Source organism: Rattus rattus, chromosome 12 (assembly GCF_011064425.1).
Source record: "Rattus rattus isolate New Zealand chromosome 12, Rrattus_CSIRO_v1, whole genome shotgun sequence".
NCBI lineage: Eukaryota > Metazoa > Chordata > Mammalia > Rodentia > Muridae > Rattus > Rattus rattus.
The window spans coordinates 30,207,975-30,232,278 of record NC_046165.1 but is presented as its reverse complement, the minus strand read 5'-3'; the positions used below and the strand labels follow the sequence as shown (position 1 = coordinate 30,232,278).

Here is a 24,304-nt window from a genome sequence, read left to right as displayed (position 1 = left end):
AATCTTCTTGAGCTTCATGTGGTCTGTGGATTGTATCCTGGGTAATCTGAGTTTTAAGGCTAATATCCACTGATCAGTGAATACATACCATGTGCATGTGTATGTGTGTGTCTGTGTGTGTGTGTTACCTCAATCAGGATGATATTTTATTATTAGTTTTTAATTTTTATTAGATATATTTCTTTACTTATTTCCAAATGTTATTCTTCCCAGTTTTTCTGTCCATAGTTTCCATTCCCTCCCATCCCCCATGCGGGTATTCCCCCATCCATCCCCCCTTATTGTCTCTCTCAATATTCACCTGCACTGGGGTCTAACCTTGGCAGGACCAAGGGTTTCCCCTTCCACTGGTGCCCCAACAAGGCTATTTGCTGCTACGTATGCAGTTGGAGCCCTGGGTCAGTCCATGCATAGTCTTTCAGTAGTGATTTAGTCCCTGGAAGCTCTGGTTGGTTGGCATTGTTGTTCTTAGGGGGTTGCAAGCCCCTTCAGCTCTTTCAGTCATTCCTCTAATTCCCTTAAACCAGGTCCTGTTCTCAGTTCAGTGATTTGCTTCTAGCATTGACCTCTGTATTGGACATGCTCTGGATGTGTCTCTCAGGAGAGATTTATATCCTGTCCCTTTCTGCATGCATTATTTTAGCTTCATCAGTCTTATCTGGTTTTGGTGGCTGTATGTATATATATATGAGACACATGTGGGTCAGGCTCTGAATGGCCATTCCTTGGGTCACTGCTCTAAATATGGCTTTCATTTCCCCTGCTATGGATATTTCTGTACCCCATTTTTAATAGGGTTATCTGACTTTCTGGAGTCTAACTTCTTGAGTTCTTTGTTTATTTTGAATATTAGCTTTCTATCAGATGTAGGATTGTTAAAGATCTTTTCCCAATCTGTTGGTTGTCGTTTTGTCCTAACCACAGTGTCCTTTGCCTTACATAAGCTTTGCAGTTTTATGAGATCCCATTTGTCGATTCTTGATCTTAGAGCATGAGCCATTGGTGTTTTGTTCAGGAAATTTCCCCTAGTGCCCATGTGTTTGAGACACTTCCTCACTTTTTCTTCTATTAGTTTGAGTGTATCTGGTTTGATGTGGAGGTCCCTGATCCACTTGGACTTAAGCTTTGTACATGGTGATAAGAATGGATCAATTTGCATTTTTCTACATGCTGACCTCCAGTTGAACCAGCAGCATTTGCTAAAAATGCTATCTTTCTTCCATTGGATGGTTTTGGCTCCTTTGTCAAAGATCAGGTGACTGTAAGTGTGTGAGTTCATTTCTGGGTCTTCAATTCTGTTCCATGGGTCTATCTGCCTGTCTCTGTACCAATACCATACAATTTTTATGGCTATTGCTCTGTAATACTGCTTAAAGTCAGGAAATGTGAATCCCCCAGAAGTTCTTTTATTGTTGAGTATAGTTTTCACTATCCTGGGTTTTTTGTTATTAGGATGATATTTTCTAGTTCTATCTATTTGCCTGTGAATTTCATAAAGTCATTGTTTTTGATAGCTGTGTAATATTCCATTGTGTAGATGTACCACATTTTCTGTATCCTTTCCTATGTTGAAGGGCATCTGGGTTCTTTCCAGCTTCTGGCTATTATAAATAAGGCTGCGATGAACATAGTGGAGCACGTGTCTTTGTTATATGTTGGAGCATCTTTTGGGTAGATGCCCAGGAGAGGTACAGCTGGGTCTTCATGTAGTGCTATGTACAATTTTCTGAGAAACTTCCACTGATTTCCAGAATGTTTGTACTAGCTTGCAATTGCACCAGAAATGGAGAAGTGTTCCTCTTTCTCCAGTCCTCACCAGCATCTATTGTCACCTGAATTATTTATCTTAGACATTCTGACTGGTATGAGGTGAATCTCAGGCTAGTTTTGACTTGCATTTCCCAAATGACTAAGAATCATGAACATTTCTGTAGGTGCTTCTCAGTCATTTGACATTCCTTATCTAAGAATTCTTGTTCAGCTTTGTACTTCATTTTTAATAGGGTTATTTGATTCGCTGGAGTCTAACTTCTTTAGTTTTTTGTATGTGTTGGGTATTAGCTCTCATAAGATGGAGGGTTGGTAAAGATATTTTCCCAATCTGCTTGTTGCTGTCTTGTCCTAATGACAGTGTCCTTTGCCTTACAGAAGCTTTGCAATTTTATGAAGTCGCACTTGTCGATTCTTGATCTTAGAGCAAAAGCCATTGGTGCTCTGTTCAGGAAATTTTCTCCAGTGCCCATGTGTTCGAGGCTCTTCCCACATGTTTTTGTATAAGGTTGAGTGTATCTGGTTTTATGTGGAGGTCCTTGACCCACTTGGACTTAAGCTTTATACACAGTGATAAGTGTGGTTTTATTTGCATTCCTCTAGATATTGACCACCAGTGGAACCAGCACCATTTGTTGAAAATGCTACTTCTTTTTCTACTGGATGGTTTTAATTCCTTTGTCAAAGATCAAGTGGCTATAGGTTTATTGGTTCATTTCTGGATCTTCAGTTTTATTCCATTTATCTACCTGCCTATCTATGTACCAATACCATTCAGTTTTTTTCACTATTACTCTGTAATACAGCTTTAGGTCAGGGATGGTGATTCCCCAGAAGTTTTGTTTTTAATTCTTGAGGATAGCTTTTGCTATTCTGGGTTTTTTGTTATTCCTAATGAATTTGCAAATTGTTCTTTTAACTCTCTGAAGAATTGAGTTGGGGATTGCTTTGAAGATGTAGATTGCTTTTGGCAAGATGACCATTTTTACAATATTAATCCTGCCAATCCATGAGCATAGATCTTTTCATCTTCTAAGATCTTCTTCAATTTCTTTCTTCAGAGACATGAAGTTCTTGTCATATAGATCTTTCACCTGCTTGATTAAAGTCACACTGAGGTATTTTATATTATTTATGACTAATGTGATGGGTGTCATTTCCCTAACTTCTTTCTCAGCCTGTTTATCCTCTGAGAAGGGGAAGGCTACTCATTTGTTTGAGTTAATTTTGTATCCAGCCACTTTGCTGAACTTGTTTATTTGCTGTAGGAGTTCTCTGGTTGAACTTTTAGAGTCACTTAAGTATACTATTATATCATCTGCAAATAGTGATATTTGGACTTTTTCCTTTCTAATTTGTATTCTCTTAACCTCCTGATGTTGTCTGAGTGCTCTGTAGCAGGTCCAGTACTATTCTGAATAGCTACTGAGAGAGGGCAACATTGCCTACTCCCTGATTTAATTGGATTGCTTCAAGTTGCTCTCCATTTAGTTTGATGTTGGCTACTAGTTTTATGCACATTGCATTTGATATGTTCAGGAATGGGCCTTGAATTCCTGATCTTTTCAAGACTTTTATCATGAAGGGTTGTTGATCTTTGTCCAATTCTTTCTCAGTATCCAATGAGATGATAATTTCCCCCCCTGTGAGTTAGTTTATCTCTGGCCTACTTGATCATGATGTATGATCTTTTGGATGTGTTCTTGGATTCAGTTTGCTAGAATTTTATTGAGCATTTTTCCATTGATATTTATAAGGAAAATTAATTTGAAGTTCTCTTTCTTTGTTGGGTCTTTCTGTGGTTTAGGTATACGTGTAATTGTGGCTTCATAGAAGGAATTGGGTAGTGTTCCTTCTGTTTATATTTTTTGGAATAGTTTGAACACTGTTGGTATTTGGTCTTCTATGAAGGTCTGATAGAATTATGCACTACCCATCTAGTCCTGGGATTTTTTTTGTTTGGGAGACTTTTAATAACTGATTCTATTTCTTTAAGAGGTATGAGACTGTTTAGATGGTTTATCTGGTTCTGATTTAATTTGGTTCCTGGTAACTCTCTCGAAAATTGTCCATTTCCTCCAGATTTTCCAGTTTTGTTGAATATAGATTTCTGAAGTAGGATCCGATAATTTTTTGAATTTCCTCAGTTTCTGTCATTATGTCTCCCTTTTCATTTCCAATTTTGTTAATTTGGATACACTCTCTGTGACCTCTGGTTAGTCTGGCTGAGGGTTTATCTATCTTGTTGATTTTCTCAAAGAACCAGCTTCTGGTTTTGTTGATTATTTGTATAGTTCTTTTTGTTTCTACTTTGTCGATTTCAGACCTGAGTTTGATTATTTCCTGCCTTGTACTCCTCTTGGGTTTATTTGCTTCTTTTTCTTTTAAGATTTCATGTGTACTGTCTAGATAGTAGTGTGTTTTATCCAGTTTCTTTTTGGAGGCATTTAGAACTGTGAGTTTTACTTTTAAAACACTGCTTGGCTTTGGGTATGTTATGCCTTCATTTTCATTCAATTCAAAAAATGTCTTTAATTTCTTTCTTATTTCTTTCTTGACCAAGTTATCATTGAGTAGAGCACTGTTCAATTTCATTTTATATGTGGGCTTTCTGTTGTTCTTGCTGATATTGAAGACCAGCCCTACTTTGTGGTGATCTGTGGTGATCTGGATGGAATTATTTCTATCTTCTTGTATCTGTTGTAGCCTATTTTGTGACTGATTATATGGTCAGTTTTGAAGAACATACCATGAGGTGCTGAGAAAAAGGTATATTCTTTTGTTTTAGAATGAAATGGTCTATGGATATCTGTTAAATCCCCTTGTCTCATAACTTCTGCTAATTTCTCTGTGTCTCTGTTACTTTCTGTTTCCATGACCTATTCATTGATGAAAATGTAGTGTTGAAGTCTCCCAGTATTATTGTATGAGGTACTCTGTGTGATTTGAGCTCTATTAAGATTTCCTTTATAAATGTAGGTTTTTAGTGGCAAAATGAAGCTTGGAATGATGGGAAGGTGAAGAGTGAATTAGCTAAAACTAAAGACACAGGATATATGAAAAAGTAGTATAGAAATTCATTAGTTTGTACATAAGCCATCTATCTATTTCTTTACTTACTTCTCAGGGAAGCTTTAATTGAATTTGTGTTCATTGATGGGATGATAATACTTCTTCCAAAAGTAGAGGACTGCAAAAAATATTTGTGTGAAGTACAACATATTTTCTTGTGCTTCTCAACAAGAGGGCTTCGATGTTTTTCAAAACTACAGAAATTATTTCATTGTTCCTCACTCTCTACCATAACAAGTATCTGAAAAGCTCTACTGCTGTAGATACCACTTATTTAGACTGGCTATAGAGAAATCAACCTGGTGCTGTCCAAAAAACTTTCATTCTTCTGAATAGCTATTATAGTAGCAGAAATTGCATGCTGGTTGTTGGGGTCAATGGTCTTCCTCAGCACTGCATCTTATGTGCTAAAATACTGCCCTCCTGTTTCGATTTACCCACTGGTGCAATGGCAGCATAGTAGTTCTTGGTATAACCAAGCTCATTTTGATTTGATGCAGGCCTGATAATTCCATGCTTACTAATGCAACCTGTTCAATATGCCATGACTGAAGTTACCATATGTTCTAAGGCGAAATCACTATTACTATTTTGCTAAATAGTCAAGCTGTCAAAGTGGATGAAGCAAAGAAGAAACAATGTTCTTCCCAAAATATCTACTTAAAAACAAATGAACACCAAACAAAAGGAGTTGTAGGAGAGGTGGTTCAGTAGTAAAGAATACTTCTGCTCATGCAGAAGTCCAGTGTCCAGCTCCCATCATTCTTATGACAGTACATAGCAATTTCTAAATGCAGTTCAAGAGGATGCAACTATACATACATAGAAAATTATACATATACATATATTAAAATCAAACTTATGTAAAATTAATAAATCTTACAAAAAGAAAAAAACACCTGTTTCTAGCTTTATAGATTTTGAAGATGTATAAAGGAAACTTTAAATGATGGTATTATTCCTGTTAGAATATATATCTTTCACCTTCCTTCATAAAATAAGTACAATTCTAATAGTTTAAGGGTTATGGTATATCATTTGAATATAGACAAACAAAATGAAAAATTAGTCATTAAAATTTAACCCTTCCTGCTAGGATTTATTTCTTTAGAGCAACAATAAAAAGGATACAGATTTCTGCTTCAAATTTTCTTCTGTAAATAGACATTGAATTTGATCTTCTCCACCATGCTTATGTAACCTCTGTGTCATCAAAAAGTAATGAGTTATTGGATATCTGGAATCTATAAAATTTTTGTAACGATGATAAGAGTCCAAATGAAAAACTTTCTTTTAAAGCATGACAAAAACAGCAAGGAAATGCTTATTTTTGCAGTTAAAGCCTGATTTGTTTACCCATTAGTTTAGAGCATTGTTCAACCAAAAAGCTTACTGCTATTGAGTTTCTCCTTGTACCATTTTGCTTATAAAGAAAGCTTAAAAAGACTACTAGCTGGAGGGGGGAAAAACTCTTTATTGTTAACAACAAATTTTAACATAATAAACTATAAATATTGTAATCTCCAATTTTCAGAATAAGCAGAAAGTGATTGAATACACAAAGGAACTTGAATAGAAAAATAAACTGAACTGATAATTGGAGAAAACATGGTGCCTAAATTGTACTTATTGTAGAATGTGAATAACATTCAGATGGGCCGTTTCAGTTTCAAAGAGATTGATTTTAATGGAGTATCTTATATCATAAAATAATCTTTGGAATGACTTTTCAAATCATTTTTCAGAGCCTGAAGTATATTGTCTTCCAAATCAACATATTCCTCTAGACACTGCCGTTCACTATTTACCCGGAAAAAGTTTCCATCTACTTTAGAAATAAAATGCTTTTATTTGCACATATTTTTAAGTCAACGACTGTGGTTAGCAGTGAACCAGAGGTGTGATACATGCAAACGTACCATACCCAGAGCTGAAAGAGACAAATTTTATGCCTTTGGACTATCAAGAAGCCAATCGGGAACTCGGTGATTGAGTTAAGATCCGCAAGCATCAGAACGGTTGTGAATTTATTTATTACCAAGTATATTCTTTGTTACGGTGATTTGTATTTGTTAATTATCACCTGTGAATATTCAAATAAATTTAGGCTCTGTAGGATTTGATGAGGAGGAGAGCGATGTGGAGTTGATTTTATCCTGCGAGGTTAGGAATAAAAAGCTACAGCCTGCGGTACTGTTTAGATGGCTTAGACTGTAATGTTCTCGACAAGCAAGTATGAAGGCTTCGTTTGAGATCTTTAAATAAATAAGCAAGCGAGTCCCATGTACACGATTGTATCACTGTGGAAACAAGAGAACAGAGGACTCTGGGAGCTTGCTGGGCAACCAACCCGGCTAATAAGTAAGTTCCAGGCAACATGCGAGACCTGCCTGAAAAAAGTAAACCATGCTAGGCTCCTGTTTATAAGCACATTACAGCATCAGTAGAAATGTCAGGCCTTGCTGCCTCACCGTGTGCTGGATCCCAAGTCAGGCCAGTCAGTTGGGCTGCCTTTCCATCCCTCACTTCTCCAGTTTTTGTCCATGCATTCATTCATTTTAGACAGGAACATTTCTGGGTCAGAAATTTTGACTGTGGGTTGTCCCTCCACGTGAGGCCCTGTCTATCTACTGGAGGTGAACTATTTGAGTTCCCTATCCTCACTGTTGGGCACTTTGACATTGAGTCCTGAGAGTCTCTCCTCTTTCAGGTCTCTGGCACTTTCTAGAGGGTTCCCACACCTCCCACGCCAGAGGCTGCATATTTCCATTCATTCTCCTGGCCCTCTGGGCTGCTCTCCTATTCACCCAGTTCCTACTTGATCTTGTTAACTTTTTCATCTACACCCACACTCTGCCACCCAGATTCCTCCCTCCCTCTGCTTCCCATGATTATTTTGTTTCCCCTTCTAAGTGGGATCGAAGCTTTCTCACTAGGGCCTTCCTGCTTATTAAACTCCTTATGGTCTGTGGATCGTATCCTAGGTTTTCTGTACTTTTTGGCTAATATCCACATACCGTGCACATCTTTTAGGTCTGGGTTACTTCTTCAGGATATTTTATAGTTACATGTATTTGTCTGCAAGTTTCATGATGTCCTCATGTTTTAATAGCTGAATAGAATTCCATTGTGTAGATGATGCTGTGATGTGCTTACAGACAGGAGTCTAGCATGGCTGTCCTCTAAGAGGCCCTAACACCAGATGACTGAGACAGACACACATACTTACATCCAACCATTGGACTGAAGTTGGGAACCTATATGGTTGAATTAGAGGAAATATTGAAGAATCTAAAGGGGAGGGTGACCCTACAGGAATATAAGCAGTTTCAACGAACCCAGATTCCTAGTATCTCCTAAAGATTGAGCTACCACCCAGGCACATACACTGGCTGGTTCAAGGCTCCCAGCACATACATAGCAGAAGACTGCTTAGCCTAGCCTCAGTGGGAGAAGATGTAGCTAATCCTGGAGGGATCAGGCCCCAGGGAAGGGAGATATTGGTTAGGGTGGGGGTATACAACCTCTCACAGGCAAAGGAGAGGAGAAATGGGATGAGGAATTATGGGAGAGATAATTGGTGTGTGTTGGGGGTAATGACTGGAATGCAAATAAATAAAATAATTTTTAAAAATGGGGAGGGACACATGAAAAAAATAAAATTATGTGTAAAACAATTGAAGAAATCAAGTGAAGAATGTTGACTTCACTTTTCGACACACATGCACATACCCATACATGGTACACATGAAGAGGCACACATGTATGCCACACAGGGACACACAAATACTCACACATATAATCATACATAGATACACACACACACATGCACATACACAAACACACACACAAACATACAAGCCATGTTAACAATTTGTATGTAGATTTTTGATCTTGAATATCCTACTATATCACCATGGTCCATTCCCACATCGTTGTTGGCTACGTATCTGTCTCAATTATTGTGCCCAAGGACAGTTGTCCCCATCGTAAAATTCCAGGAAAAGAAAAAAACTTATTTTTTTAATTTTGAGGTGTAACATATATCTTATAAATACAGCTAATGATTACTCAGAGAAAACTTTCTACATTATAAAACCTTAATAGCCTATAAATTTCTTACATTAATTTCTACAATAATCTGTTATGTTAAAATTTGCATTTATGAAGAACAGAGCATGCAGTTTTAAAAACTTTTGGGAAGTATGTATAATTAATATAAATCTTGCAAATTATAGTTATATTATTCATATAAAGTATATTTTTGTAATTCAGATCAATGAACTAAAGCAATTTTCTCAAACTCATGTAGTTTAATAGGCCAAAATTAAGACAGGAAAAATGTGAAAATTTTTAAAGTGAGATATTTTTCACTTAGATTTTATTTCATTCTTATTTCTTTTACCCAATCATTCTAGTCTTAGAAGTAGGGTTTATATAGGACTTTTAATGTGCCATGTCCTAAAACCACACTATACTAATATGAGAAAATGTGTTTGTGATCTAAACAATAACTATGGGAACTCTTATCGTTCACAATTTATAAATGAGATTCAGTGAAGAATCTGACTAAAATCAAATATCCAATAAAAAAATGTTCAAAATGGAAGGTCAAATAAAACTCCAAGTTACAACATTTAAAAGCAGACCTGGGGAAACATTGCAGAGGTTAAGATGGTCTCTATTTTGGGGGTGAACAGAAGTTGATTTCTCAGCACTGAGATTTGGCAGCTCCAGGGGGATTCGACACCTTCTAAATTCATAATGCATAAGCTCACACAGGTACACATATATAAATAATAGTGGACAAAATCATAATATATCATCAAGAGTGCATCCACAACAGGAGTGTTTCACAAGGAGCCATTTTGTTAGCAGACGAGTTGCTACTTGCTTTGATATATTGTTATCTCAAGCAGGTTGTAGAAATCAGACCTTAAAGGTAAGAAGTATCAGATGTAGGATTGGTAAAGATCTTTTCCCAATCTGTTGCTGTTTTGTCCTAATGACACTGTATTTTGCCTTACAGAAGTTTTGCAGTTTTATGAGGTCCCATTTGTCAATTCTTGATCTTAGAGCATAAGCCATTGGTGTTTTGTTCAGGAAATTTTCTCCAGTGCCCATGTGTTTGAGGTTCTTCCCCACTTTTTCTTCTATTAATTTGAGTGTATCTGGTTTGATGTGGAGATCCTTGGTCCACTTGGACTTAAGCTTTGTACAGCATGACGAGAATGGATCAATCTTCATTCTTCTACATGTTGACCTCCAGTTGAACCAGCACCATTTGTTGAAAATGCTATCTTTCTTCCATTGGATGATTTTAGATACTTTGTCAAAGATCAAGTGACCATAGGTGTGTGGGTTCATTTCTGGGTCTTCAATTATGTTCAACTGGTCTATCTGCCTGTCTCTGTGCCAATACCATAGTTTGTTTTTTTTTTTTTTTTGTTGTTGTTTTTTTTTGTTTTTTTTTTTATGACTATTGCTCTGTAATACTGCTTGAAGTCAGGGATGGTGATTCCCCCCAGAAGTTCTTTTATTGTTGAGTATAGTTTTCATTATCCTGGAATAGCCTTGTTGGGGCACCAGTGGAAGGGGAAGCCCTTGGTCCTGCCAAGGTTGGACCCAAGTGCAGGGGAATATGGGGGTGCAGTAAGGGAGATGGGGGGAATAGCCATATGGGAGGAGGGTGAAGGGATGGGGGCTTATGGACAGGAAACCAGGAAAGGGAATAACATTAGAAATGTAAGTAAAGAAATATACCTAATAAAATAAAATAAAATAAAAAAGCTAAGAAGTATGCATTTGGAGAGACGGAAAACTCATTGTCATTTTCCTGGCATGGCCAATCAGCAGACTTGGCTGAGTTAATGCTCTAGAAGCTGGCCTCTGTTCCACAGATTTTGTTCTTGTTGTTTTTCTTTGGGGGGGGGGCTGTCTTTTTGTTTGCTTGTTTTTTTTTAATATTTTTGGTGTATACAGTAAAAATTTGAACCTTATCTTTTGTAGGTGTAGTCGACATGACTAAGTACCAAGAACAACTGTTTATAGAATGAGGAACATGAACTTAGAGCAGGTATTTCTGTCTGTTTCTAAGAAAGCATGTGGAGGTTGGACATGGGGGGTGGGTGGTTAATGAAGAAAGCGACAGTATAGAGGAAAACACAGCACACAGCTACAGATGCTATTTTACCTCTCTTCCTCAGCACCACGGTAAATTGCTCATACAATGAACACATCCGATAACTAAGATGGTTGTATAAATAAAAATTTCCTGGAGACTTAGACTTTCTGAAGCCTGCAAAGATATTGTCATTGATGTGTTTTTTGAATAAGACAATCAAAAGATTTCTAAAGAAAGAAGACTGTTAAAGGAATATGAAAATTCTTACTTGGAACAAATGTAATCCAGTCTACTTCTAAATATCTTTTGATAACAATTTGCAATTTTTTAATATGAATGAAAGTGTTCTCTAGACACTGTTAATATGGCTGCTGCATTATATTCAGAGCAACATGAATTCTACAAAATATCACATAGGACACTGAGCAGAGGTGATCAAGCATTATCAATAGAATGCTTGAGGATGTTTAATGTTATGTCTATATTAATAATTTTACTAGTCATAATTTAAGAGGTTGTAAATATTAAAAATAAATACCTAAGAAGTCCAGGGGCACAGTGATAGTTAAATATTATTTTGTGTGGTTTTCTTTTAGGTACACCCTTTATTGTTTGAGGCTTTCTTCCGTATTATGTAGTGTGTAACAGAATCCACGTCTTTCTGTTACTTGATTTATGAAGCTGCTGTTGTATTAAATATGTGCATTCAAACTAAAATATGAAGACATTAATATCAAACTGAATATGTACTTCAGACAAGAAGGTAACTTCATGGGAAATTCTCATATTTATAGCTATAAAATACTTTTATTAAATATATATGCATTATTTAATATACAATTATTTAAATAGCCATTGTGTTAACTACTCGAAATCTAGGAAAAGTTGTGGTAAAGAGAAACTCAGCGCACTGGTCATGAGAAGTCTCAGATCTGTACACATTGTATAAAAGTAGGAGTAGATATTTGAGATCTCAATTTTCAGGTAAAGGAGCTAATCTCTTTAAGTCAATTGAGAAATGCAGGATTTCTTGTAATTACAGTTCTGTTTTAAAAATATTAAAGTTTTTTTTTGCTTTATGTTCCTTTCCAGACTCATAGTGTTACATTTTTAGTGTCTCCTTAGGATGTGCATTCATATCTGTATTATTAGGTAAAATTTGTTGAGTTAATATCTATCTTTATTTAATCATGTCTTTTCATGTGCAGATTTGAGGAAGTGTTTGCAGTCCTAAAATGAGTCAGAAGGAAGGAATTTCATTAAGTGTCCATGTTCATTTTGTTGGAAATTCAGAATACGGTTTCTTTGTACTTTGAAATTCTCAGTATATTCACTCAGTGTCATAGGGGATTTTTGCAATTATTTTTTTTTATGTGTGCTTGTACAGATCATTACACATATCTGAAGGCTAGACAACAACTTGACTTGAGACAGTTCCCTTGTTCCAACATGTAGGATCTGAGGATCAAATGGAGGTTGTCTGGCTTGGTGGCAAAGTGCCTTTACCAGCTAAATTGTTTTGTTAGCCTGACATGTACACTGTCTAATATTTCTTTTTTTTCAGTGTCAGTGATATAATTCAGTAAAACAGTGTAGTATTTATAGACACAGGACATATATCTTACATTGTAAGATTGTGGAAAGTTAAAACTATGGAAAATACTTACACTTTATTGATAAACTTTTATAGACTGTGCTGATTTAAATACTGAATAGTAGTGCACACTACAAGTATGACTTTCAGGAGAATAATTGTTGACTAATCATAATTTACACTATTTCTGTGATTTTAGAGCAAATGATAAGAGCTTATCTACCCTAAAAATGGGTGAATATTGCACCAGAGGAAAATTAAAGTGTTTCCTCAGCAGAAAAGATACTTTTAATAGGTAATGTGCTTTCTGTCACCAATGAAAAACAGACATGTGGATAGTGGATTAGATAAATTGGTGGGTGAGTGTGCTAGCCATGCAATTAGATGATGAGTTCCCTTTCCAACATGATCATTGAGGGAGATAGGTAAAATCCCAGCATTGTTCTACTGGTTACATGTATTCTATTATATACGTGTGCCCATACTCAAACCTCATACATAGAACACACACATACACAGAATGAGAAAGAGTGAAAGAAATTCAGACTCTAACACACAATAATAAGTTTAAGTAATAGTAAAGAAAAGAAAAAATATTAACTAATATACTAACATTCATGAAGATGTAATCAGGAAAAATCTTTTATTAAGTGCCAATAAGAAAAATATTTAAAAAGTTGGTCAATACTGTGATAATACATTTTATACAACAACCTATGACTTTTTCTCCAAAGGTCACATGTGTTACTTAATTTACAAAATAAATTCATTTATTCTGTACTTTTATTTGGAATTTGAGTAATAAGATGAGTTTACTATAGCTATTCTAGTTAATTTAGAACAAATAGAAGATATTGTCACTTTCAAAAATATAATATTTTATTTTATTTTTATAATTTTTATTACTTTTTTTACAGTCTAGTCATTACTCCCTTCCCACAGTTCCTCATCCCATTTTCTTCCCCCGTGTCTCCAAGGGGTAACCCTACGTCCTACCCTTCCACCCCTACCCCTCATCCTCACCAGGCCTCTTCACTGCTAGGGCCTCAAATCTCTTGAAAGTTAGGTGCAACTTCTCTCACTGGGCAGTCCTCTGCTGTGTATGTGTTGAACCAGCTACTGTATGCTGCCTGATTGGTGGCTCAGTGTTTCAGAGATCTCAGGGGTCTGGGTTAGTTGAGATTGCTGTCTAGAAGAAAGACAAGGCATCAAGTGGAGGAATGGGGTTGCTCTCCCACATTCAAATCTAACCCAGAATTGTTCCCATCTAATAGAACTGCAGGGACAAACATGGAGAGGAGTCTGAGGGAAAGGTGGTCCAATGACAGACCCAAATTGGGACATAGCAAGGCCTGACATGATTACCGATGCTATGGTATGTTTACAGACAAGAGCCTAGCATGGCTACCCTCTGAGAGGCCCAACAAGCAGCTGACTGAGACAGATGTAGACACCTACACCCAACTACTGAACTGAAGTCAGGAAACCTGTGGTTGAATTAGGGAAAGGCTAAAAAAAAATACGGTATTTTAAACATTACTTTTAAATCCTTTTAAGCTTATATAAGGGCGGGGTTAGTGCAGGCCTCTACTAGTAACAAGAGACAGAGACACAGAGATCTCTGTTTGAAGCTAGACTAGTCTACAGAGCTATTTCTAGGATATACAATGCTAAAAAGAAATCCCATCTTTTAAAAAGGAATAAAACAAACTGATTATAATAGAATTACATCATTCACTCTTCCCTCTTTTCTTTCAAATGCTCCAATATACTCCGCATTGTTGTCTTTCAAATCCATGACATCTTTGTTTCATTGATTGCTGTTTTATCCATATGTATGTATGCACATACAGACACATGTCCTGTTAGTCAAAATATTATTATTTGCATGAATGTTTTCAGGGCTGAACATTTGGTACTGGGTAAATAATTGGTGTGCCTTTCCTTGGGAAGTATGTTTCCCTGCTCTTACCATCCCCTCATTGATTTTATCTGAGTGTGTGTGTGTGTGTGTGTGTGTGTGTGTGTGTGTGTGTGTGTGTGTGCAGGTTAGTAGCTTTCTGAGATTTCCCTTACCAGGTTAGCATGTCTACTGGTTTCTTCTTCATTTGGCTCCTTTTATATGCAGCCATGTTCTTGACCCTTAACGAACATAGCTTCTGACATATGTAGAACACAGAATCTTACAGCAGATTCCCTGTCATTCTGGTTCTTTCTTTCTGCCTCCTCTTCCACCACAGTTCCTGAATCTTTGGTGAGGAGGTTGCATTTTAGATGTGTCCCTTGGAAATGTGCTCCACAACTCTACATTTTTATTGGTCACAGTTTTCTGTGATTGCGTTGCCCTTCTGTTCCAAAAGTAAATCCCTGTGGTTGACTTAGGGTGGAGCCTACACTGAGGGTAAAATGTCAAATATTTGGAATGTAGTTAGAGATGGTGCTAGTTTAGTAAATTTGTGATTGTAGTTTCTCTTCCAATATCCCAGACTTGACTAACCCTGGTTGATTGGCTAGATTTCTAGTACCCCAGTAATTTTCCTCTTGTAGAGTGTGCATTAAATGCAATTAGAAAACTCTTTGTCACGTCTGAGGTACATATGTGACTACTGCCCTTTTGGGGTAATTATGACATTCTGACTCTGCGGTTTAAAGGTGTCCGAGGTGCACAGGACTCTTGGATACTTTCACCTTGGCAGCATACAAGGTGACTTCTGGTACTATGGAAGATAGACTTCAGGGAGGAAGTACTGAGGGAGGTTCAAGTTCAGAGGCCTCTTGGCCCTTTGTGTGATGGGAACGATCTCCACAAAAATAGGCACTTACCTTCCGTTTGAACTGCAACCTAATTGATTAGCAGTAGCATGGAATATTTGGGGTGATTCTTGGACATCTCTGCCTAATAGCGAAAAGAGGAATTCTCATGCCTACTGTTAAGATTATTGGTTGACAATTATAGATTATTACTATGAATTAATAATCATTGTATAATATTAGCAACTGAGTTGTCTTCAATCACAAACACATTGTTGTATGAATGACAGTTTTAGTACCTCAAGGCCAGCAAGTCCATCCTACTTAGATTCTGATAAAATAAAATATAATTAAAATATAATAAAATTAAAATATTGAAGACTTCATAGAAATCATGACATATTTCAAGTAGTGCAGAAACTAATTTTGAATCGTACTTGTTTCAAGCTGAGTAATGTAAATATTGACTACTCAGTAGTTTATTTCAGGTGGCATCTTGAACTACTATTTTACAAAGTAAGCATTCAAAAATTATACTAACAGACATTTTCTCACTTTGCAACCGAAGATAATGTATGACTGAGAGATTTTGCTATGATCTTGGTAATTGAAGACATTCTTAAAACTTGCGCATGTAATGAAAAACTGTGGATTAATATTAAGAGGATGAAGTTCCTCTCAGTTAATGAATTTCCACGTCATGTGCACATTATGAAAGTTTTGGAGTGTCTTTGATAGTCTTCTAGAGTACATTTTTACATTTCCAATTAATGGAAATGGATCAGTGACTCAAAATTAGTTCAAAGAGGCATGAAATGTCTATGCAAATAGCAAAGCAAGCAGTACAATTTGTAAATGCTCGGACAAATAAATTTGAATGTGATTATCCAGCACAAGAATCTTTTCAAGCTAAAGAGAAATCAGGCATTCTGGGTCTTATGTACAAACCACATTACTCTCACGGTAGAGGCAGAAGGATTGCTGAAAGTTCCAGAGTAGCCATGGATATAAAACAAATCCTAGTTAAGCGTTAGCTATGGGATGTTACCCCATCAAACGAACAAGCAAGTCGACAACAAAAACAACAGATATGAGTCAAATTGTAATCTAAATATACAATTTTAAAATTCTACATATTCTATAATTACCTTCTACTTTCCAACATTTAATCTATCATGAGTCATGACATATGTTGTTATGAAATAATCTATAATTTTCTGCGACATTGAAATAAGTAGCAAAATTGAGTTTATCTTTGGAAACGAGTATGATTTTTTTACCAAAGTAGATTTAAAGAAGTATTCTATACACAACAGATAGGAAACAGAAATAACCTAAGTATTAATCTCTTGATTGATAGATTTTAAATAGAATATATATGTCAAGAAGAAAACTAACTAGCTTTAACAATACGTAAGTAACTAACTAAATAAACAAATAAAATGAAAATCGTAGACTCCTCTACGTACAACATCAAAGTTGGAAATGACAATCATGTCCTTTGCAGAAAGAAAAACTAAGCTAAATGTTTCCGATCTCACACACCAAATCTACAGAATTTGATCTCATAGAAAACAAAATAAGAGTAGTAGCTATGAAGAGTCTGAAGGAATTATGTTTAATGTATGACTAAATTATAATTAGAAACCGATAGGCTATGGTGGAGCTGGTGATGCAAGTTCAGGTTTCCATGGTGGTCATTTTGTGCACATGAGAGGGCTGCCTTTTCGTGTGACTGAAAATGATATTGCTAATTTCTTCTCACCACTCAATCCAATACGCGTTCATATTGATATTGGAGCCGATGGCAGAGCAACAGGAGAGGCAGATGTAGAGTTTGTGACACATGAAGATGCAGTGGCTGCCATGTCTAAAGATAAAAACAACATGCAACATCGATACATTGAACTCTTCTTGAATTCCACCCCTGGAGGTGGCTCTGGAATGGGAGGTTCTGGAATGGGAGGCTATGGCAGAGATGGAATGGATAATCAAGGAGGCTACGGATCTGTTGGGAGGATGGGAATGGGAAACAGCTACAGTGGAGGCTATGGTGCTCCTGATGGCTTGGGAGGCTATGGTCGTGGTGGTGGAGGCAGTGGAGGTTACTATGGGCAAGGTGGAATGAGTGGAGGTGGATGGCGTGGGATGTACTGACAACACCACCCCAACGTACACGCCCTAACACCTGCTCTACTAGACTTTCTTACAGATTTCTTTTGTATTTCAAGAACTTTATAATGACTGAAGGAATGTGTTTTCAAGATATTATTTGGTAAAACAACACACTGTGATGGGAAAATCTGTTTTCTGTAGGTTTTATTTGTTGCATACTTTGACTTAAAATAAATTTTTATATTCAAAAAAAAAAAAAAAAAGAAACCGATAGAGTTTGGCTATGGTAAGGCAGAGTAGCTCAGTTACGATATAATAATCCAGTATATTTTTCAAAAAGATAGAAGAATGGATTTTAAATATATTCATTGAAAGAAAATGATTAATAAAAAAGTAAATATGTGCAATCTGATTTAAATATTACACAAAGCATCCATATTTTGCAGCTATTACATGGTCCCTCTGAATTGGATACAGAATTTTTGTTTGATACATGAATTGAAAATTAATTTCCAAAAAATAAGGCATTTATAATTAAACTATCTGACTTCTGAATGTAAGAACCAGATTAATATTGCATTAATCCATATCAGGACTCAACTTTGACAAATATGATATTGCCAAGGCTCACAGAAATAGATTATAACCCAGCATCATTGAATGATAGACATGTAGTTCAGAAAGCACAAATATAATACCAAAACAACTTGCTAGGAGATGTGTTTTTTTGCTATGCTCCTCAAGATCACATTTGTTTAGTGGATAAGTTATGTTTCATGCATGGCATATTCATATATATATGTATATATATATATAAAACATACATACATAAATACATATGTCATTTGTACATATATACACAAATATGTATATATACAATATATGCATGTGACTTATTTGAACATTTTGATGGTTTCCTGATTATTCTGATATTCCATTAAAGCTGATTAGAGATGTCATACAAAGATGGTAAGAAAGTGTTTTAATGTTTCATACGTAATTGGAAGGTACTTATTCTTTTTAAAAAACAGCTATTCTCCATATTCTTGTTGATAATAATTGAGTAGAAGATGTCACTGAGCAGTGTGGTTCCATTACATTTATGTCAGTCATGCGATAGCATTTGGCACTGATGAGAACTGAAGGTCGGTTGGTTGAAAGACCTCTATTTTTCAATCATGGATAACTCTTCTGAGTAAATGATGGTTATCTAGTTTGTTAGAAAACTCCTGGTGATGATTCCACACGTTGTTTAACGTGCTGGCACCATCCATTACTTAGACGTTTCTAATGTTTGTAAGCCTGCTTTCTACAAATTGGAAATATTTGTCCCATAGGACTTTCTGCTCTGTTTCTTGACTCTGTTCAGGGCATCTGTAATCCTCACATATATTAAAAATTACAATTGGCACAGTCTAAAGAGTGCTTGTATCCTTAGATATGGTATTACTCAGCTGATGTGATGTATGAAAGACATGGTTTGCACTCATAAACATTTACTTAATCAAATATATAAGATTTCAGTTATGATTTTAAAGGTGGCTATTGCATGTAGTAAAATTTCACTTCACATCTTCTTTTAAAATTTCTCAGTGGCATTTCCATTGTTTATGGTGTTTTAGTGCACCCATGGAGAACAAAGTGTGTCCCCATGTCACCCTATAATATACTTATAATGCATCTATGTGATTTACACAAGCAAGGGAATATTAAAGAGGGAAGTTACTGGTCAATGAAAGGGCCTCCATTTCTGAAAATGATATTGAAACAAAATACACATGATACACTAAGAGAAATAGGTGACCATACAAATGTTGACATCATTATTCTGAGACACTTGACTTACAGTCATAAAATCTCAAAAATGAAAATATTATGACCAATTTCTTCTGAAGTTATTGTGATGAAAGGATGAAGATGTTGTAGGATGTCAGGCACTGCCAAGACTCCCCATTTAAGAGCTCCTAGATATGACTCAAGGAACTAAAATAATAACATGAACGATTCATAGAACCTTTTGATCTTTCTGATAGTGTTGTGTAAGGCAACTGAGGTGGAATTCTCCACATACTGGCAGATCTCTCTGCAGGCTGAGCTTTCTCTATCAACACCCTACATTTCCTTTCCTGCAGCCACCAATGATGCCCATATCATGTCCAATTGCTATGTGGAAATTTGCCTTAATGTATTCAGCAGGGTTGGTCCCTGTATAGCTATCTGTGGTGCAGTGGGATGATTAGAACCCTATGATTGTTTTTGACCTGTTGTTTACCTTCCCTCAGTTTTTCTTAAAATTCATGAGATATGCTGATTGTTCTTAAGATGTTTAATATTATCTCTCTCCCTCATTTATAGCTTCTATATTCATATAGTTTTCTCTGTGTACAGATTCTCATTTGGATTCTCTGAGACATCGTATCCCACCGTATTCTAGGTTGGTCTTGAACTCAGTTTATAGTTCAGCTCAGTGTCAAACATATGATATTCCTACATTAACCTTTTGACTATCAGGATTGTGGGATTAAACCACAATGTTTAGCTTATTATTATTATGTAATTATTATACATAAACAAAATAATCACAGAGTAAAAAATACTCAAGAAGACAAGCTATTTATTTAAAGTAGCTTTTATTGATACACAGTTTTAATGTTCTCAAGTAATTGCATTAGTTTTTCCTAAGTGGATAGTATGTGACAGCCACTATCTCAAGCACTTTAGGTGTACTATCAAATCACTGTGACAAACATTGAAAGGAATTATTTCTCCCTTTCCATAACTCTACTTGCACATTAAAAAATAGAAATTCTGTACTTTTCTGGCTAATATCCACATATTAGTGAGTACACACCATGCATGTTGTTTTGGGTCTGAGTTACCTCACTCAGGATGATATTTTCTAGTTCCATCCATTTGCCTACAAAACTCAGAATGTCCCCATGCTTAATAGCTGCATAGTTGTCCATTGTGTAAACAAACCACATTTTCTGTATGGATACAGAACTCAAAAAGGTTAACAAGCCGAAGGGCCCGAAGTGAGGACATCTCAGGGAGGGAGAAGAAAGCAAGCAAGAGGTGGGGCAAGGGTACTGTGTGGGAAAGGGGACAGGGAGAGGAAGAGGGAAGCGTGGTCAGGTATTGGGTGGGGAAAAAGGACTGAAGCCCTGAGGGCCAGCAGAAAGAATGCAAACAGGCAACCTAGGGAGGTAGGAAGTATGGAAACCCTCCAGAATGTACCAGAGACACATTCTCAGGATTCAAAGGCAGGGCCTTAGATGAAATGCTCTACAGTGGGGAGAAGGAACTTGCAGAGCCTACCTCCAGCATAAAGTCAGGGCATCAAGTGAAGGATAGGGTTACCATCCCAAAGTCAAAACTGTTCCTCTCTGAAAAAACTGCAGGGACAAAATGGAGAAGAGCCTGAGGAAAAGAAGGTTCATGACAGGCCTAATGTGGGATCCAGCTCAAGGGGATACGCCAAGGCCTGACACTACTACTGAGCCTATGGAGTACTCACAAAAAGGGGCTTATTATGATCACCCTCCAAAAGACCCAACAAGCAGCTGGCAGAGTCAAATGCAGATATTTGCACCTAACCACTGGACAGAAGCTGAGGAGGAAGACAACTCTGTAGGAGGACCAGTAGTCTCAATTAACCTGGGTCCCTGAGAGCTCTCAGACACTGGACCACCAACCCGGCATCATAAACCAGCTGATATGAGGCCCCCAACACATGTACAGCAAATGATTCCTGGGTTTGGGTTCAGTCAGAGAAGATGCACTTAACCCTCAAGAGACTGGAGGCCTCAGAGAGTAGGGAGGTCTCCTCTGGTGGGGTGTGGAGTGTGCGTACATCCTTGTGGTGACAGGGGTGATGGTGGTAGAAGGTATTGGATATGGAACAATCAGAAGGTGAACTACGAGGGAGATAATATCTGGAGGGTAAAATAAATAAATAAATAAATAAATAAATAAATAAATAAAATTGTTTTTAAAAAGTAGAAATTTACCTTTAAAATCAAACACAACTCTTTTGCTGTGAGACAAAGAAACATTTTTATCTTAATATCAAGTATAGGGTGGAAAGATTTGAAATGTAGAAGGATAGTGATTACTTACAATGAAGCAAGTAAGGTTGTCATGAAGGACTCAAGATCTCCTATGTACTACAGTTAATTCAAATATTTATATATGTGCATGTGTATATATTCATATATTCCGGTTATTTCCAAATATGAAGATAGACTTTCATGGTTAGATTTTAATGCGCGACAGAGGACAAGTCTTTGTATTTAAATGTGGTAATCCATACAGAAACAATGAAGGATAATGACAGAGTGAATATGGCGAAGACAACAGATAACTGTGGTGCTCTGCATATGATAATCCCATAGTCAGATGTATTTGAATAGCTGGTCCCAAGTTGGTGATGCTGGGTGCTTAGATCAAGGATGTGTGGCCTTTCTGGTAAGTATGTCTCTAGGGTGAGAATTGAGACTTTAAAATCTCCCCAGTTGTGGGGCAGTGAAAGTCACCTTGGTTCCTGGTTGAGGAGGTTTGAGATCCCGGTGACCCAGCAGGGACAATAGGTGTTTCCCCTGATTCCCAGGAAACCAAGCCAGTCAGTAGCCCATAGCCCTCCATGGATTTGTGACCATCAGTCCTTTGAAAGGGCAGTGCCACGGGCTGGAGAGATGGCTCAGTGGTTAAGAGCACTGACTGCTCTTCCAGAGGTCCTGAGTTCAAATCCCAGCAACCACATGGTGGCTCACAACCATCTGTAGTGAGATCTGATGCCCTCTTCTGGTCTGAAGACAGCTACAATGTACTTACAAATAAATAAATCTTAAAAAAAAATTAAAAAAAAAAAAAAAAAAAAAAAAAAAAAAAAAAGGGGGGGGGGTTTAAAAAGGGGGAAAAAAAAAAAAAAAAAAAAAGGCCCCGGGGGGGGGCCCCCCAAAACAAAAAAAAAAAAAAAAAAAAAAAAAAAAAAAAAAAAAAAAAAAAAAAAAAAAAGAACCAAAAAAAAAAGAAAGGGCAGTGCCTCAAGCTGGTTCACAGAGAGAGGATGTGACCACAGGTCAAGACAGATCTTCGTTATAATGAGGTACCTATTGGCCTGGAGGCTTAGCCAATCATTTTCCCTTCCTAGACACTCCTCCCTGCAAAAGGTATTTAATCTCGGTCACACTCTGAGAAGTGGGGTACAGTTTTACTCATCCACTGTATGGCATGACAATAAATGCCTTGAAACCATGGACTGTCTCTTTTCATAGGGATCCGCCATGGGGAGCCACAGAGAAGACCTTCCCCTACAGAGCTGCAGTCTAATCTCTTGAAGAATGCCTCCCTATGCTCCCAGTGGCAGCCGCCAAACTCAAGCCTTCTGCAGTCCAGCCAAGGACACTCCCAGCTGGACCAGCCAGAGCTCTCCCTCTTTCGCCCTAGGCCCTGGACTAGATCAGCCCTGAGGGTCCCCGCTTTCTTCTCAGCTATTCTGTGGCATCTTAGCAGCACCCGGATGCCCAAGAAACCGAGAACTAGACAGCCCCTGCCTCCTTGCAGGTCCCGGAACCGAACGAGTTCCGGCTGTGTCCCGTGCCTCAGACTGTGTTTCCTCACCTGTGGAATAGTGTTCCATGTCTTCTCACAGCCCTACACCCACCCGGAGGTGGCATGGGGTAAGCATGGTCAAACTTCCGACATCCTGCTGTAGGACCTTACCGCAGAGTTCTTTGCAAGAGGGACCAGAGCGAAAGCATTTGCCAAGAATGTTTTCATTACTCAAGAACAAAAGTCGGAAGTTCGAAGAGGATCAGATACCATCATAGTTCCGACCATAAATGATGCCACTGGCCATGCTGCAGTGTTATTATTCCTATAACCCCTCAGGCACCTTCCAGGAAACCAAAGTGTTTGGGTTCTCGGGGTGGGGGGAGTATGATCACAAATCTATGGAGGGCTGCTGGTTAGTGACCAGCCTGGTTTTCTGGGAGTCAGGCCAAACACTTACTATTCCTTCAGGGTCACCGGGTTCTCAAGCCTCCTCAACCTGGAACCAGGGTGACTTTCACTGCCCCACACCAGACACGGGACATTCTTTCTGCTTTGCATTTGCAGATTAAAATGTGATCTTTCAATGCGCTTCTCCAGATATCATAGCTTCAATTATCCCATCATGAACGCTAACCTCCTTAAACTGTAAGCAAACAAACACTTTCTTCTATATGTTGTATTTGTCACTATTTTATAACTGAAACAGTTATATAGAATTAAATATATAATTGTTTAATAAAGAACTTGATGGTAGCATTTGAATGGATAATTTAATATCACAGGTGTAGGCACTTAGAACTGAAAGCTACTGTAAAATCTGTTGTACTTAACAACTGTAAGAAATGATCAGGCTAGATACACGTGAGGCTAGTAAAAGGATAGTATACCTCTTTAAGGACAAGCACCTGTGTGTTTTATTCTCATAACCCTGAGAACCACCCCACCCCACCCTTCAGAATGATAGCGACCAATGACTTTTTCTACACAAGTAAGTAGTTACACCACAAATCTTCAATAAGTAACATAAGAAGAAAACCATCTTTGAGCATAGATAGAATAGTGGTAAATACATAGTATAATTACACTTAAATATATTTGCAAGCAAGTGGGGGTATGAACTGGAGAACTCCTAAGGAGAAATTATACAGATTGGTGGATCTGATACACAAAGAATGTAATTAAAACTCACAGAATTAGCTGAGATCAGATCAGTGAACAAATATAAGAAGTTAAGGACTGAAGATAAATGTCTCGAGGATAAAAATCTAAGATATTAAAAGGAAGGGGAAATGTGAACAACATAATGGTAGGAATGTCAGAAG

General features: G+C 37.2%; 1 protein-coding gene across 1 annotated transcript in view; it reads left to right on the top strand.

The window, feature by feature from the left end:
- LOC116913922 (heterogeneous nuclear ribonucleoprotein H3-like) overlaps positions 1 to 17,675 on the top strand; it is a 154,262-nt gene extending 136,587 nt beyond the window's left edge. Inside the window, exon 2 of the mRNA XM_032918191.1 lies at positions 16,956 to 17,675. Within this exon, the coding sequence (XP_032774082.1) occupies positions 16,956 to 17,468 (513 nt within the window). The 3' untranslated portion in view covers positions 17,469 to 17,675. The remainder of the gene's footprint in view (positions 1 to 16,955) is intronic.
- The last annotated feature ends 6,629 nt before the right edge of the window (positions 17,676 to 24,304 follow it).